The 18,657-nt window shown below is 45.3% G+C and overlaps 1 protein-coding gene across 1 annotated transcript; it reads right to left on the bottom strand.

Moving 5' to 3' along the window:
- Positions 1 to 246: 246 nt before the first annotated feature.
- On the bottom strand, positions 247 to 18,253 carry LOC126480750 (uncharacterized). Its single transcript, XM_050104030.1, has 7 exons — positions 18,123 to 18,253; positions 15,542 to 15,565; positions 9,089 to 9,300; positions 8,769 to 8,892; positions 6,938 to 7,090; positions 4,800 to 4,975; positions 247 to 406 (listed from the first exon to the last, which is right to left on the bottom strand). Exons 1-7 carry the CDS (start codon positions 18,181 to 18,183, stop codon positions 299 to 301), a joined length of 858 nt encoding a protein of 285 aa, XP_049959987.1. The 5' UTR covers positions 18,184 to 18,253; the 3' UTR covers positions 247 to 298.
- Between the last annotated feature and the right edge of the window lie 404 nt (positions 18,254 to 18,657).

Genomic DNA, 18,657 nt, shown 5'->3' with positions numbered 1-18,657 from the left:
TTTCTAACTAAGATTCTTCTGAATGGGTTTCTCTCTCTCTCATTCTCTCTCTCTCTCTCTCTCTCTCTCTCTCTCACACACACACACACACACACACACACATACACACACACACACAGAGAGAGAGAGAGAGAGAGAGAGAGAGAGAGAGAGAGAGAGAGAGAGAGAGAACCACGCACACGAACACTTCGCTGTGCACTGCACAGATAGACCAGTGGAAGACTATGGTTGAATTGAAAGACACACTGCATGTGCAAAGTTGTTATTTATTAGTTTCTTGTCCAAAAAGCGCACTGTTCTAACAGAGTATGGTCAGCTCGTTGTCCCTGAAGTAGACGTGCAAGGAGATGACACCATATTGCTCCACCCACTCGACCAGACAGTCTGGTGAGTATGGTACCGTCGGCTGCAACAGAGAACGTAGTCATGTAGTCATGTTAACGTCAGGCTGAACGATTGTGCGTAACGTAGAAAAAGTAACACAACAGTAAGGTTATTGCTTGTTTATTACAGTGTTTCCTCATTTAGGCAAGGGCTAGAAACAAAAGTCCTGAAAGCCTGTGGCTCAATGCGTGGATGACGCCCTTCGAATTGTGGGGCACTTTCGGTCAGCTTCAGTACTTTTTTAATGCTTAGCACACTGGAATTGCATTCGGGGGAGACGATGGTTCAGAGACTTTCACGGCCATCCAGATTTATCTGTGATTTTGCTAAATCGCACCAGGCAAGTGCTGGGATAGTTTCTTTGATGGGGAACGGCCGATTTTCTTTCTCACCCTGTCGTGATCCGAGCATGTGCTCCATCTGTAATGACCGCGCTGTCCAGAGGGCGTTAAACTCTAACCTAGTACTTGTTGCTTTTATTAAGGAGCTCTCACTAAGCTCAGTGCACTAAGTGACGACCTTCTTCCACTACAGAAAAATTTTATGTGGTCAGTGGTAATCTCACAGTTTCTGCATCCGGCGCCACTGACCACTAGAGAACGGAAGCCGCCTCGACAAGTACGGGATATTAGCATTAGCTGATTAAAATGAATGATGTCATGCTACGTACGGGGTCACAAAAATGGCAAATCCTCATAAACGAGTTCGTATCTTTCATTATAAATTAATAACAGTATCAGTAATTATAATGAGAATGATACGAGTAGTCTGCAGTCGTACGGGAATTGGTCACAGTCGACCTTTGTATGGTGCTGCATGAGTCATTCAAGTTCTCAATCCACTTCAGTTTGATAAAAAACGTGTTTTATGGTATTTTTAGTCATGGGAGAGATCCATGAGTTAAATAGGCAAACAAGAAATGGAAAGACAAAAGCAGTTTCGTCTGTGTCTTCATATTGACACAGGTTTCTGTTTATAAGAGTTACCTCTGAGAGCTTCCGTATGAAATGCCCCCCTCAAGTGTGTAGCAGTGAGTGTTGACAGAGCGTCAGCGGTACGCAGAGTTGAGAGAAAGTAATACAACGAGTTCCCTAAAGACTACGGGCGGTCGTGCAAAATTGTGTAAGGATAAAGACAGAACAATTGGGGAAAAATGTACTACTGCGAGACATCAGTTGACCGGTATCTCATTAGTAAAAGACAGAATTCACTCGATGTATCTAGTCACAGCACGCTAGATGCGGCTACGTGTTTGCTATTATTAAACCCATTAAAACCACAGGTGGCTAAGGAAGATTTTAAATTGGGAGCCGCTCAGAAGAAGGAGAGGAAGGAGGCCAGCGCTAAGAAGGGAAAAATATTAATGCATACAGGAAGCATTGGGAGACAGATCGGATGATTGGAACGAAAGAGGCCTGTCGACGTCTCAAACGGCTAACTGAATGTGGAAACGCAGAAGAAGAAGAAGGAGAAGCAGAGGAATCTGCTAAATTTTAGTCCTTTATAGTAAATGCAAACTCTACTCTACTACTGAGAAAAGTGGCCACTATTTCCGAAAAACGCTATTGTTTAGCTGATGGAATTCTACCACATTGGTTGCGACTGTACGGATAAAACCAACCCGATATGAATAGTTCGTGTAGCGCACTGAAGCGCCAAAGAAACTGCGTATTCAACTACAGAGATCAGGTATGTACACAGGCAAAATACAGCGCTGCGGTCGGCATTGCCTGTATAAGACAAGAAGTGTCATGCGCAGTTGGTAGATCGGTTACTGTAGCTGCAATGGCAGGTTATGAAGAATTAAGTGAGTTTGAACATGCTGTTATAGTCAGCGCACGAGCGGCGGGACACAGCATCTCCGAGGTAGCGAGAAGTGGGGATTTTCCCGTACGACCATTTCACGAGTGCAGCGTATCAGGAATCCGGTAAAACATCAAATCTCCGAAAAAGATCCTGCAAGAACGGGACCAACGACGACTGAAGAGAATCGTTCAAAGTGACTGAAATGCAACCCTTCCGCAAACTCCTGCAGAATTCAGTGTTGGGCCATCAACAAGTGTCAGCGTGCGAACCATTCAAAGAAACATCATCGATTTGAGCTTTCGGAGCCGAACGTCCACTCGTGTATCCTTTATGACCGCACGACACAAAGCTTTACGCCGCGCCTGGGCCCGAAAACACCGGCCTTGGACTGTAGGCGACTGGAAACATGTTGCCTGATCGTACGAGTCTCGTTTCAAGTAGTATCGAGTCTGCGGGTGTGGAGACAACCTCATGAACCCATGGAGCCTGCATGTCATCAGGGGACTAATCAAGCTGGTGGAGGCTCTGTAATGGTGTGGGGCGCGTGCAGCTGGAGTGATATGGGATACGTCTAGATCCGACTCTGACAGATGACACGTACCTTAGCTCCTACTGTAGCTCTGACCCTGTCTACGCTATCGTGAAGTAACATAAACGCAAATTGTGTGGTTACAGTAACTGCTCGCTGAGGACACACAGTGCTCATAGTTTGCGATTCCATCAATGTAAGTTCGTCTGAAACGCAAAGACGGAATTAGCGTAAGGATAACGAAGAATACGGCGTGCATAAAATTTGCCAGAAGACACCCATGTCTGAGCATGAAAGGGCCGACCGTTACCGACAAAGGGCAAATACCGTCACGCTGTGGTGTCTTTCGAGAAGTGCTGGCAGCTAACAGCGTAGAAGGAAAATATGAAAGAGTTCTGACAATGAAAAGGCTCTGCAGCATGGATAATTCTGTCCAAATTACGATGTCCCGTAGGTGCGTAGACTTCGTACTTGCGCGGGAAACATTTCTAGCGGTGGGTACTTCGTTGCCAACGATCAGTGAGCGGTAGTGTGGGGAAGAGGGAGGGAGGGGAAGTGGTTCGACAGCTGAAGCCTGTGCATCGTAAGTCTTGCGTAGCTTGTGAGCTACACATACCTAGTCTGCAAACATGTAGTTCAATGAGGTCCACGTTTCAAAAAGCCACGCGCAAAAATGGGATTTTTCAGGCTGTCATATCTCTGGTTCTATTGAGATAAGGGGTCAAACAAGAGTTCTGGATAGGCCCATCGGAAGAACGCTTATACCGTAGCTATTGTACAGTACAGGGTGAAAACTAAAGCGTTTCACACTTCCTCCAGCACAGGCAAATTGAGTAAATCGTTTGGTACCGTTCCATTAGGGTTCGTCTAGGGTGAACCATTGGTGGCTTATAAAAGCACAATTTGTTGATGGGTGGTTCCTGAGAAAACCGCCAAAAACGCGATTTTTGGGTACAAAAAAATACCAGTTAAGGAGACAGCCACTTCTATAATTCTATTCTTGGCAGATCGTCGAAATTTTTACCATCTGTTATTACGATGATATTCTCGGAAAACTTCAAAGCTTTTTTCGGTATCGTTACCAGTTACCGAGATCAACAAGTTCAAATCTACCATACTTATACAGAAAAACGGAAAGATCAGTTTTTTGCACTAAGGGCCAGATTACGTATCTAAATAACTAACCTTAGAAAATGGGTGAAATTTTAACCACACATTTCTTAGACATTCATCTAGAAACACCATTTTCCCGTTTTTGATAATCTATGTCCGTTATTTAGCTACATCCGAAAAACTATGATTTTTGGGAACTATAAGTACTAATTGGGGGACTGTCACTTCCATAATTTCTATCCGTGGCAAATGGTAGAATTTTTTACTGCATGTCGTTAAGACGATGTTATCGGAGAACCTTGAACCTTTTTTGATTTCATTATCCAGAGGTTCAAAGTTACTGAACTTATGCATTTACTATCCGGTCTGAGGAGTAAATGAACAGTGGAACTTCTTAACTGTGTGTGGCTCACCAGTGCTGCTCCCAGGCGTCGTTGGGGCCGAGAGCTAAACCAACGTTGGTAATCAGGACACGACAGAGCTGTCGATGAACATTGAGGCTCCACGCTGTACTTATTTCTATTTGGAGTCCTGAGTCCCTGTTGATTAGGTTCTCTGTTGTACGAATAGGTATGGCTCCTTTGTAGCACAGTCCCAAGAGGATAAAACTGAAGACTCATAACTCATGTGACGTTCCGTACTGCTGTTACTGTTATGTGAATCTCCGAAAAATGTGTGCCAATAATGTTCATCACCGTATTGCATAGTGCGACTTAGTATTTAAAAAACAGTAGTTCTGAAAGTGAGTGCTTATTTAAGTGAGATGCCAAATCTACACCCGATTTCCAAACCAGAAACCAATATGAGGAACTTGTAACAGGAATCTTACAATGGCAATCATCACGTATCAAAATATGGATCAATTGCTGGCATCGTGACTACAGTAACAGCTATGCAACAAAAATTGGAGGGATATCCAGCACGACTCCTCTCTCTCTTCAGTGTGACTAACGATGGCTTAGCTTACCTTGATAGCGGCAGAGGGGATGTCCTCGAACCACTCCCTGTTCGTCTTGCTGGCCTTGCCGAACGTCTGGAAGCCCACTCCGTGCACCTTCCCAGAGTCCTTGCCCACCAGCAGGAAGTAGGGGTGGAACTGCGAGCAGTCGGCGCTCTCCGTCATGTTGTGGTAGTAGTGGATGCCTGCAACAGCCAGCGCCCCAGTCAGCAGCTCGCGGAGTACAGTTTGTTCACAGCGTCCAGGACCAAGTCTCAGGGAGGTGCGGGTCGCGCAGGAAGCAGCAGGTTCCACCCAGGGGCTCCCCGCGCATCGCCTGTCAAGGTGGTGTGGCTGTGCGTCGGCTGGGGGGATCGAGCCGCGCTTCCCTCACACATGTGGTTTGAGGGGCAAAGGACGATTATCAATTCTCAGTGCCCACGGTACACAGGGGTACTCTATCGTTAGATCGCCAGTGTTGGCAGTGGCCGGACACAAAATATTTGTGTGCCGAAATCGACCGATTTCCACCGAACCAAAACTAGGGAGTCCTACTCAAGACGTTATGATCGTAACTCTGTGTTTGAGCAAAACGTCATGAACTGTGTTGTCACAAACACGCCTCATTCTGTGTATATAATTAATAACATGATCTGGTTAGTGTTAAGTATTGGACATGGATTAATTACTGTTCGTCAGATGCAATTCTCTCTGTGCTTATTATAGGATTGCGTTTCATCCATTTGATGCGAAACGTGAATTATTCTTCATTTCTCTTCCTGCACAGCTTTCGCACATCTAATAAGTTTCTTTAATTTACGTCTATGGTCACAATCTTTTTTGTTAACAGATTACCGGTTTCGGTCTTTAATGACCATCATCAGATCTGTTTCATAAAAACAAAGTCCTAAAGCACTGCAGCCATTGTGGCATCGTCAAATGTTAAATGCGGAATCAGCACCAGCATCGTCAAATACATATAAATCACATCTGTAGATCATTAGTGGGTATATGTTTTATTACATACTAGTTGAATATCCACTGCTGCCCAGGTAAATGTTTATTCCGACTTATGTCGGTCCATCTCTTCCTAGACCCCTCTTTGTGTCCATGCCGTCGTCTCTCCTCTCTGTTCATTACCCCCTCCCTCCTATCAAAGCCCATCTCATCCTTCCCCTCTCTTTCACTCCATCTCCGTGCATCACCCCATACCAGTGGGAGGTTGAGGGCTCTTACCACCACACTACCTCTTTCCAGATACTCGACATCTGTACCAAGACGGATTGAAATCGATCCACGGGTTTAGGAGGAGTTAGTTACCAGCTGCTTCACCCACGTACCCCCCTGTCACATACATTTAACATATGTCACGCATGCTTGTACACACATCTCTGACGCATTTAGTCTTTCAGTTACAATGTTTGTGACGTCCAAATTCCTGAACTGGGTATCGTGCATTGATACAATTTTACAAGTAAATTCAGTGCTTTTTTTTCTCTAAATACCGCCTTATAAATGCGTCGCGAATAGAATTACTAGTAAAAAAGTACTACATTAACACGTCAAGCGTGAAGTGGCAGTTTCTTTGCATGAACGGCAAAAATTTGGTAAGCTATAAACTTTTTTCCTTTCATAATTTTGTTGGAAAGTTTCGTAAAGGTTTTAAATTACGTGTAAAGTGCGTTCCAAGACACTAGGTGCTCTAATTCTCAAATACAGCATGAATAACGTATGGGTTTGGCGCGTCGTGGCCTGCACTACTTCTTCATACTTTCGTCTAAAACCGCAAATGCTATAAGACTAGCTCTGCCTTTCTTGCACGTATCGTGTAAGATGAAACATTGTCAATAGTGCAAAGCGTTTTCCTACATTTTATCCGGGACCCAAACTGATCGTCCTAGAAGTCGACTTCTGCCGAGTTTTTAATTTTTTCTAAATAATTCGGTTCACCATTTTACAACGATCACCTGTTAGAGTGATTGATCGGTTACGTTGACACATATCACCACCTGCCTCCTCGGGAGACAAACACATACAGGAAGCACCGGCAGCGTCCAGGTGGGGGAACTCACCCATGGTGGGGATGCACATCTATTCCATGTACAGGTGGGGGAACTCACCCTTGGTGGGGATGCACGCCTGCTCTGTTCACAGGTGGGGGAACTCACCCATGGTGGGGATGCACGCCTGCTCTGTGTACAGCGTCTCACTCTCGATCTGCGACTGCTCGATGGGGATCTCGACGCGGCCGTTCTTGCCTTCGAACCAGAGACCGCTGCCCAGTCCGTTCTTCCAGGTGCTGCGGCCCTCGGTCACCACATCTGCAAAACAGAGGCGCTGCTGCCACACATCCGACCACTCACTATGTGCCACTTGATGAAGCACAGAGGCGATACAAGGGGTACATTACAATGGTAAAAGCGCCTCTCTTGTTGCTCTGCCGCTGGAGTTTGTTGAGCATCAGTGCAAAGCTCTCCTGTGACGAAGCGCGCCGCTCTTTGTTGGATCCTGTCCACCATTTCTGTTAAACCTTACCAAATAGTATTAGTCAGTGACATAGGTGGGAGCTAGCCTGAAGCGGCGCGTTTCTTCGCAGGATCATTCACTCTTTGGAGAAGCGGTACGCAGGTGCTGGACAAATTCCAGTGACAGACGTAACAAGAGAGGCGTTGTGCAGCACGGAGAGCTTACACTTCAAGAAGAGTAGGGAAACACATCACTTCCTCCCACAAAGGTCTCGCTTAACGATCAGGACGAAAATACCAAAGAAATTAGACGTCATACGGAGCTGCAGCGGCAGTCCTTCTTCCCACGGGGAAGGGGCACAAGCTGGTGGTGCCGAAAGTATCTCCCGCCACGCGCCGAAAGGCGGCTTTTGGTGTAGGTGTAGATACTCTAAGACCGTCAATGAGAAAACCAAATTCTAACTGAGTCTGACGCACGGTCCTAGGAACAATTGATTAAACACTTTCGCAACACACTGCATTTTGTGCAAGGAAACACAAATGTGTTCCATTTATTTGGTTATCAACAATAGCATTCAATATATTAGCTCGATTCCTTCTGTAGCAAGCCCCTCAAATGCTCGAGTGAAGGTCGCTGACTGTCTGGTAATTGCAGTAATCTTCCTTGACACATATGCGTAGCGATATCACCACACAGCAATGTAGGGGAAAAAAACCAGGTTGTTACTTACCATAAATAAGACTCTACCTTGCAGACAGGCAGAAATGAAAGACACAGCTTCTAGAGTGGCATGAAGTATCACACTAAATATGTGAGATGTTCTTGGACTCTGTTCTTCATTGAAGATCATTTATTTGTGACCGAAGGCTTTTTTTTATTTATTTTATTTTTTATTTCATTTTTTTAATCGACAGACAGCAATACGGTCATTTAATGACGAAAAAATTGTGTCTTTTATTTGTGGAAATTTACTGGCTGAACTTTTTGCTCCCCTATCATCCCCAATCTGAACGACTGTGTTATTGGTTGGAAACCCTCAGCAACCGATTTTGCTCCCTTCCCCACTGAATCTTCTTCGAGCCATCAAAGAAAAGTTACGAAAGTAAAATTTCATGAGTCCCATATTACTTCGAGGGGAAGATCTACGATCACAATATTGCGTGTCAGCCGCCATCACAACGCTATTGCCCTTGATGGCATTGTTGTCGCTGTCGATAGCGACTTCATTAGAGCCTCCTTATTCATCGATAATTACCTCCTTGCTTTCATCACGCGTCCACTAGGCTACGCCTTCTTCAAACGTCATGATTTTTTTTTATTGTTTCGCCACGAGACTATATTCGTCCCAAATTTCGTGGGATTCCTACTGCGTCAATTGACAGGCGTTACAGAAGTTGGGAAATAAATTGATTCTTCTCGAAACGTAGGAGACACAGTGTGAACTGGCGTTCTTGCAGATGTCAGAACTCTTTACAGTTGTTACCTCGGCTGGTAAGACATCTGATAGAAAAACTGGCGGCAGAAGTCACGCACCTTCGGGGACCCAGTAGACGCGGGTCCTGTAGATGGGGATGTCGAAGCGCTCCATCTCGACGAACAGCTCCTGCGAGGACCAGTCGAAGTCCACGCCCAGGTTAGACACGTCGTCGACCACCACCTGAAAGGTATGCAGGCGGTAAACGAGAGAGCACCCGGATGGCAAAGCGGACAATGTACCTCAGACAGCACGTTAATATGAGCAGCTTCTTCGACGAGAGCGCCTTCAGTACACGTTGTACAGGTAGTCGGTGCGCTCAGATAACTAAACAGGAGAAGGGAGGAAACTCGACCACAGGAGCTGCGGCAGTACTCACGCTGACGTCGATTCCGGCGGCGACGCCGTTGGCGTCGTAGAGCATGCAGACGCGCGGGTCGTTCTCCATGCAGTAGGTGGTCACGTTGGAGGTGACGCCGGAGTCCACGGCCTCCACCCAGCCGTCGGACGTCGCGTCGCTCACCGTCTTGGGCATGTCGAAGAACGCCGTCAGGTGGAAGATGTCCGCGAGACCGAGCACCGACCAGCGCACTGCGGGACACGTGTAGGGGGCGTCAGTCAGTGGGAGGGGGGGTGGTGGGAGGTGCTTCCTAGTCGAGAGTCCACAATCACTGTCCTCTGTTCACCACCCAGGAAACGAACCCCAGAACGTCATACACGCCTCCCTTGCTCGACGTCCCACACTATTCGAGAAATGAATGCCAAACCAACTGTGTACCAGAACCTATCCTACTAGGATCCAGTACGGACAAGTCGGCCCGTTTCCTGTCACCAACTCTGACACACTTCGGCGCTCGGGCCAGTGTATCCCCCCAGCCTCACACCCACACATGCTCTACATCCCGTCCCAGCAGAATATTAACCACTTCCCCCTAACCGACCACGGGATCTGCGCACAGATCCACCGTCCCCTTCAGATTTAACAGAACATCCCCCTCCTCTGAAGTTAGGGCTGCGCTTCCCATATTTCACGTACCGTTTCCAAAAGACTTCTTTGCAGTTCTTCTTTCCATTTTCAATTCCACATCCTTTTCAAAATAATCTCTTCCAAAAACACTCCTAACTTACCATTCCTTTCCTTCAAGTTAGTGCAGCCAACAAAATGGGATTATTTTTCTTGTAAAGACTAGCGACCTGTTTTGTACTTCAGAATAAAACTAATCTGCTACAAAAAATCTTATTTGTCAACCCGCCTGTTTCGAACACTGTAAACCGCATGCTTAATTTTTTAAAGTGATATATTGTAAAATGCTTTAACACGAAAAGCGGCAACGTTATCCAACCAAACAATCCTCCAAAAAGAATGAAGTAACAATAAGAAAGGAAAAAAATATTTATGCAGAACATATGCAAAATAAAACTGATCCTGCAAATGTGTCCTTAGGTGAGAATCATCATTCAGCCAGCGTGGCGCTGATGTTAGTTGGATTGTCTATCGTAAGGTGCATGAAATACTATATTTTGCGGACCTGTTTAATTTTGCGCGCCATGTATCGTTCCTTAATAAAGGTATGATAAGGAAGCAGTATAATCAGACTGTTTGGAGTCAGTGCTGTGTTTCCATCGTGTTGAGCAAATATCGAAATGAAACCAAGAAAGTGTGAAAGTTAGAACAGTACCAAAGCGGTTGCTTAACACATGGATCACCGTGGAAGTCATGTCCCCTTTCTCCAAGTCATACTGCCGAACATGAGCAATTAGTACATTCTCACAAGCAAGCTCCAGCCTCCCCCTTTTTGAATCCGTGTCATCATTTGGCCATCCGAATTTCAGTAATGAAAAGTTCTTTAGACAGTGTTCTGGATAAAATACTAATGGCTAGAGTGCTGCCAATGCGTCGGAACAGTACAAGGATATCAACTGTGGCGGTCGCGTAACGAACTACGAAGCAGGACTGTAATCGGTCAGCAGCTGTGTCAGTTTTATTTGCATATGGAGACCAACATACTTGCACTTCCAGCAGCTAAGTGTGCACTGAAGTAACATTAAGAGTTTTCTGCTGAAGAAAGACACTGTAACAGATGTACGGTAGTACGTTCTACCGGTACACGGGCGCGCTAGGAAGCCTTCCATGGTGAGGAACAGTGAGAGGAAGAAAAAAAGAAAGATATAAAGATACACAGATAGGTAGATAGATAAGTAGATAGACAAAGAGAGACAGAAGATAAATAATACCTGTTGTCGGCTTGTTTTGGGGCTGTCAGTATATGGAAAAATGATAACTGCAGAACAAATGAATAATCTTACAACTGTACTTACGTATCCCATGATGGATAACGCTTTCATTATTTATATTGGTTGGCGGACCACATGTAACATTCCAAAATCGCTTCTGAAGAAGATTCGCGCCACTTTCCATCCAGTGAGGGCATAATTTCCCATTTCAAGACTCCATATCCTGCACGCTTCAATAACTCCTGCATTGAAACTACGCCGGTTGAAGTATGCACTACCGCAGGAAACTCTGCCTTTCTATTTTCTCTATAGACTGAATAATACCTGACTGGGTAGAAATGACATATCGCTTGCTTCGGAAAGCAATAAGGCTCAACAGTGATTTTTCAGCCAGTGCACAAATAAGGAGTGCTAGATGGTAATAATATACACCATCTTTGGTAATTATTAATTTCCGTGACGTCCCCTGCATAAGGTTTCGATCAAATACTATTATACTTTTCCTCCACCAAACACCGTAAAGTGATTTGTGGAGAATGAGGTAGGTGAACGGCAGTGGAGTTGTATCAGCGCAGATTCAACTCCGTCTTCCCACCTTCATTTCTAACATATCAGAGAGTGCAAATGGAACACATCCAACCCTGCAGTTATACGCTTTATTTTATAAGAAGACATGGCACAGCAGTGGAAACCTCACAGGGGAGGGAAATGTCAATAAAAGAGGTGATGTCAGTCATTTTGTGAAGTGCATATCAGGAATGAAGAAGTTGCGAGTGTTCAACGAGCAAAAGCAGTAAGACGAATGATAATGCCAACTAGCAGTGAAGATGTCAGGGGTGAATAAGGTATTTATTGTTAAGTTATCCTGCACGAAATGCTTTCTTTAGTATTACATTTTACAGATAAGGATAAAAATGCACTTGTTGTTGTGATCTTCAGTCCAGAGGCTGGTTTGATGCAGCTCTCCATACTAACCTATCCTGTGCAAGCCTCTTCATCTCGAAATAACTACTGCAACCTCCATCCTTCTGAATGAGCTTAGTGTATTCATCTCTTGGTGTCCCTCTACGATTTTTACCCTCCACGCTGCCCTCCAATACTAAATTGGTGATCCCTCGACGCCTCAGAACATGTCCTACCAACCGGTTCCATCTTCTAGTCAACTTGTGCCACAAATTCCCCATCTCCTCAGTTCTGTTCAGTACCTCCTCATTAGTTATGTGATCTACCCATCTAATCTTCAGCATTCTTCTGTAGCACCACATTTCGAAGGCTTCTTTTCTCTTCTTGTCTACACTATTTTTCGTCCATGTTTCATTTCCATACATGGCTACTCTACATACAAATACTTTCAGACACGACTTCCTGACACTTAAATCTATACTCGATGTTAACATATTTCTTTTCTTCAGAAACGCTTTCCTTGCCATTGTCAGTCTACATTTTATATCCTCTCTACTTTTATATCCTTTTACTACTCTAAGTGTGTCATTTCCCAATCTAATTCCCTCAGCGTCACCTGATGTAATTCTACTACATTCCATTATCCTCGATTAGTTTTTGTAGACGTTCATCTTATATCTTCCTTTCAAGACACTGTCCATTCCGTTAAACTGCTTTTCTAGGTCCTTCGCTGTCTCTGACAGAATTACAATGTCAATTTCTGCTCCACGGATTTTGACTCCAGATTTTTCTTTTGTTTCCTTTACAGCTTCCTCAATATATAGATTGAATAACATCGGCGAGAGGCTACAACCCTGTCTCACTCCCTTCCCACCCACTGGTTCCCTTCCATGCCCCCTAAACTCTTATAACTGCCATCCGGTTTGTGTACAAATTGTAAATAATATTTAGATCCCTGTATTTTACCCCTGCCACCTTCAGAATTCGAAAGAGAGTATTCTAGTAACATTGTCTAAGGCTTTCTCTAAGTCTACAAATGATAGAAACGTAGGTTTCGTTTTCCTTAATCTATCTTCTAAGGTAACTCGTAGGGTCAGTATTGCCTCACGTGTTCCAACATTTCTACGAGATTCAAACTGATCTTCCCCGAGGTCGCCTTCTATCAGTTTTTCCATTCGTCTGCAAAGAATTCGTGTTAGTATTTTGCAGCCGTGACTTATTAAACTGATAGTTCGGTAATTTTCACACCTGTCAACACCTGTTTTCTTTGGGACTGGAATTATTATATTCTTCTTGAAATCTGAGGGCATTTCGACCTGCCTCATACATCTTGCTCAACAGACGATAGAGTTGTCAGGGCTGGTTCTCCTAAGGCTGTTAGTAGTTCTAATGGAATGTTGTTTCGACTTAGGTCTTTCAGTGCTCTGTCAAATTCTTCACTCACTATCTTATCTCCCATTTCGTCTTCATCTACGTCCTCTTCCATTTCGATAATATTGCGCTCAAGTACATTGCTCTATATACTACATGCACCATTCTGTTTCTCTTCTTTGCTTAAAAGTGGTTTTCTAGCTGCACTCATGATATATTTGTTCAAGTGGCTCTGACCACTATGCGACTTGACATCTGAGGTAATCAGTCCCCTAGAACTTAGAACTACTTAAACCTAACTAACCTAAGGACATCACACACATCCATGCCCGAGGCAGCATTCGAACCTGCTACCGTAACGGTCGCTCGACTCCAGACCTAAGCGCCTAGATCCGCTCTGTCACAGCGGCCGGTCAGCTCTTGATATTCATACAGGTGGTTCTCTTTTCTCGAAAGGTCTCTTTAATTTTCCTTAACTCAATATCCATCTTACCCCTATCTACATCCTTATATTTATTTTGTAGCCATCCCTGTTTAACCATTTTGCAATTCCTATCGATTTCATTTTTGAGACGTTTGTATTCCTTTTTGGCAGCTTCATTTACTGCATTTTTATATTTTCTCCTTTCATCAATTAAATTCAATATCTCTTCTGTTTTCCAAGGATTCCTACTAGCCCACGTCTTTTTACGTTCTTGATGGTACACTGCCTTATTTCATCTCTCAAAGGTACCCATTCTTCTTCCACAGTATTTCTTTCCCCCATCTTGTCAATCGTTCTCTAATGCTATCTCTGAAACTCTCTACAACCTATGGTTCTTTGTTTATCCAAGTCCCACCTCCTTAAATTCCCACATTTTTGCAGTTTCTTCAGTTTTAATCTAAAGTTCATGACCAATAGATTGTGGTCAGAGTCCATATCTGCCTCTGGAAATGTCTTACAAGTTAAAACCTGTTTCCTAAATCTCTGTCTCATCATTATATAGTCTATCTGAAACCTTCCAGTGTCTCCTGGCCTCTTCCACGTATACAACCTCCCTTCATGATTCTTAAACCAACTGTTTGCTATGATTAAGTTATTCTCTGTGCGAAGTGCTACCAACTGGCTTCCGCTTTCATTCCTTACCCCCATTCCATATTTATCTACTACTTTTCCTTCTCTTATTTAACCTACTGTCGAATCCCAGTCCTGCATGACTATGGAATTTTCGTCTCCCTCCACTACCTGAATAATTTGTTTTATCTCATCATAAAAAATGGCTCTGAGCACTATGGGACTTGACATCTGAGGTCATCAGCCATTAAACCTAACTAACCTAAGGACATCACACACGTCCATGCACGAGGCAGGATTCGTACCTGCGACCGTAGCAGTCGCGCGTTTCCGGACTGAAGCGCCTAGAATCGCTTGGCCACAACGGCCGGCTATCTCATCATACATTTCATCAATCTCTTCGTCATCTGCGGAGCTAGCTGGCATATAAACTTGTACTACTGTGGTAGGCACGGGCATCGAGTCTATCCTGGCTACAATAATGCGTTCACTATGCGGTTCGTAGTAGCTTATGCGCGCTCCTATTTTTTACTCATTATTAGACCTTCTCTTGTATTACCCCTATTTGATTTTGTATTTATGACCCTGTATTCAGCTGAGGAGAAATCTTGTTCCCCCTGCCCCTGTTACAAGGCCAGACAGCCAATCATCCCGACTGTTGCCCCTGCAACTACTGGAAAGGCTGCTGCCCCTCTTCAGGAACCACACGTTTGTCTGGCCTCTCAACAGATACCCCACCGTTGTGGTCGCACCTACGGTACGGCCATCTCTATCGCTGAGGCACGCAAGCCTCCGCACCAATGGCAACGTCCATGGTTAATGGGAGGGGAGTGGCGGTGGCGATGGGGGAGGGGAAGCACTTATGTAAATGATAGTGTGATGAATGTATTATGCGACGTGCCTTACGCACAGAACAGGGTTCGTTTTTTAATTAGAAAAAAAGAAACTACGATACGCCATACGTTCTCAGTCGGCATTCGATAGTTTATCAATTGCTAAGGCAGTGGTGTCATGCTAAGGACGGTTTTTTTCTGCGATAGAAGAATGTACGGAAGACATGGATGAGAAGTTGTCGAACAGAAAAGAAAGTGTGGTTGTAGACTGTGAAGGGTAGAAAACAATGGCATTGTGCCAGAGTGTATGGAGTATAGCCATACCCAGAAAATTAGTATACTTCTCCCCTTTCTCATGAGATGTTACCCAAATAGTACTTACGATTTACCAGAAGAAAATTTTCTTTTGCTCGTTAAAAGTGAACATCCGACCCACCTCTTAGGCCGTCCCACGCCGATTCTGCAACAGAAGAAAAAGAAGAATACGGTTATTAGTTACAGATGTTGTACCACTAACGTTTCTGAAACTGTATGTAATGGCCTTGTCTTTAACTTTATAGCTATCGCCGTCTTCTCGTCAGCCTATTTTCAGCAACGCTTTGCTCCTTCAACTATTGCCTGTCTCATCTCACAAGTTGTGGTTTTCTTCCGCTACCCTGCAATAAGAACACGATAATAAAGCCTTAGATGATAGCGGTGAGACAACCGTGCAACCCGTCCGTAGATGTTTGTGTATACAGTGTCTTTGTGTTTGTTTATTGTCCATTTAAGGCGCAAATAATCTTTTAAGTAATGATAAACCTGGGTGTGTAGCTATTTTCGCACGTATAGTGGTGTGCGAAGCTCAAGGACGGAAGTTGATTTCGTACGATCTGTCCCTGCCAACTAACATAGCACGATGAAAGTTGACCGTACATAGAAAAAACTGCTACAGTATAGCACACAAGCTGACGGAAAGAAATGCGGAATGAGACCAGTAGAAATGGCATCTATATTCAAAGGCATCCGCTATTCGTGATGGCCCCCTGGACATTACAAAGGCGCGACACGGCTCTTAACAGTGTTTGTGACCACCACGGGCGGCATTCCACGTCGTGCGACGTCGCCCCGTGCTGGCCACACGGCTGGTGAGACGGGCCGCCCTCTTCCTCCAGCATCTCGGCTGGCGACCGACGGATCGTCGTCGGTGCGTGTGGACCTGCTGGAGTACGTCAGCTCGCAGCCCCACACGCTCATTCGCTGGGATTTGAGTCGGGAGAGCGGGCAGACCAATCCTTTGGCCGGATATCCTCTCATTCCGAGAGTCCCTCCACCTGCGCTGTTCACTATTGTTATCCATAAAACTGAACTCAGGGCCGAACGCATCCCTGCAAAGAGGCGTTTGGGGAAGGAGGACAGCGTCACAATAAAGCCGACCTGTGAGTGTACCGCGCTCAAAGGTTTGGAGGTCAGTACGCCCACGCAACATTACGCCCCTCTGCACCGTAACAGCTGGACCGTCAAAACGATGATGTTCGACAACGCTAGGCGTACCCTCATACGGCGGCGTGTGGGAAGACGTAAAACACCCAGAAACAACATGACCGATTTGGTGGTCCACGTTTTACTGTGTGGGGAGGTAAAATGGCTCCAAATCTCTGAACACGGTTCGCCCAATGGTCAAAGTTTGTGTCGTTGTACTGCTTCTCAAATTTGGGAAGTTTGTGGTAAGGTCTTGTGGCAGCAAACTGCTGAGGTCATCGGTCCCTAAGCTTACAGCCTACTTAACCTAACTTAAACTGGACAACGCAGACACACTCATGCCCGAGGGAAGACTCGAACCTCCGACGAGGGTAGCCGCGCGAGCCAGCTACCCTGCGCGGCACTGATTCTGAATGTGTGTCTTTACAGGGGTGCACTCGGCCCTGACGTCACTGTTATGGATGACAATGGGTGATCGCATCGAACAGCTCATGGGGGGAACTCTGGGAACGAGGGGATATTCGGCGAATTGTGTGGCCTGCCCTTTCGCTGGACTTCAATTCCATTGAGCACGTGTGGCACACTATGGAGACGTGTACTGCAGTACGTCGACACGCACCACCCACCACCCGCCACCCAGCACCCAGCAGCGGGCCACCGCGCCGGTGGACGAGTGGAACCCCGAACCAAGATACCTCCTCGCCATGCTTGTGGCCAGAGTGGGAGCGCGCTGCAGTGTCTTCCGTGGTGACCACACCACTAAAAACTGTGTGTCACCTTCTGTAACGTCCAGGAGACCATCAGGAATAACGGCTGACTTCAGTGTAATTATTGTCTTTGAATAAAAACGTAATTTGTTTTCGGCTCATTCCTTATTGCTTTCAATTACCTTCTGTACTATAGCGTAGCAGTATATTCCATGTATGGTACAAGTTTCAGCGAGGTAAGTTACTTGCCAGTGAGACATCATGTGAAAATTACGTTCGTCCTTAAGTTTTGGACACCACTGTTAGAATTGTTTCCCTAAGGAAAGGTAACTATAGTGACTTCTTTCTTTGTATCTGTGACACAAGGAATACGCACAAATATGAACGCTCTCGGTGAAAGGTTTCTAATGGAATATAAGATAGTTCGTCGATTTATGTTTGATTTCCGGCACTGAAATCATTTCAGCCGCAGCAGTGTCTACAGAAAGTTATTGTTGAATCACGAAGTTATAGTGAAGAACAGTAAGAGTATCAAGCGCTAATGTGAGATCGCTGAACAATGGCACTTTCAATAGGTTAAATTCATGAATCTAATTAACTTCGTTACTTTCGGTTTTCATAGTGCTCGTTATTAATTGCTACATGTATTACTTTAACATTCTTTCCTTTGGTTCGCGGAAATCGTTACTTGTATCGACATATTGGTCACACTTGTGGTCGGGAGTCAACGTACTGCTTTTTTAGGAGCCTTACTCGGAAGCAGACATCTAACTTTACGAAGTGGCAGTGAAACACGGATGTAGATGGACGGCCGCTTTAACGTGATCTGGATGAATGTGCGGGACTCACCTTCGGCGAGCGCAGCCGCGACGCAGCCGACTAAGAAGACCAGAGCTCTGAAGGCGGCCATCGTGCTGTGAGTGCAGAGCTGTGGCCGCCGCCCGCGCCTTAAGAACCCGCGCCGCACCTGCTCGCCCGTGTACACAGCTGGCTGGGAGGGTCTGGGGCAAATTTGCGCTCGGTCGTGAACAAAACAACAGCTGGGTCAGCCAGCCGCAGCCGGCGTACGCGAAATGACTGAACGAAAATTCTAGAAGATTGTAAGGTAGTGCTCCGCTGTACGCTTCCGGAATGCTCGACCTCGCTTCCGAACGGATGGAAGGAAGGTTAGAGTTTCACCTGCCGAGGCCTTCTAATAAGTAGATGCCGAGTCCAATGTTGGACAAGGCCTCATCGTCATCATCAACATCGTCATTATCAGCTAATTAAAATTCGCTGCTGGATCAAGGCCTACGCCGGAGTCTTCAATGTACCGGGTGATCAAAAAGTCAGTATAAATTTGAAAACTGAATAAATCACGGAATAATGTAGATAGAGAGGTACA

The sequence above is a fragment of the Schistocerca serialis genome, chromosome 5, assembly GCF_023864345.2.
Source record: "Schistocerca serialis cubense isolate TAMUIC-IGC-003099 chromosome 5, iqSchSeri2.2, whole genome shotgun sequence".
NCBI classification, from domain to species: Eukaryota; Metazoa; Arthropoda; class Insecta; order Orthoptera; family Acrididae; genus Schistocerca; species Schistocerca serialis.
Note: the sequence above shows the minus strand (reverse complement) of the source record. Positions and strands in the feature narration are given on the sequence as shown.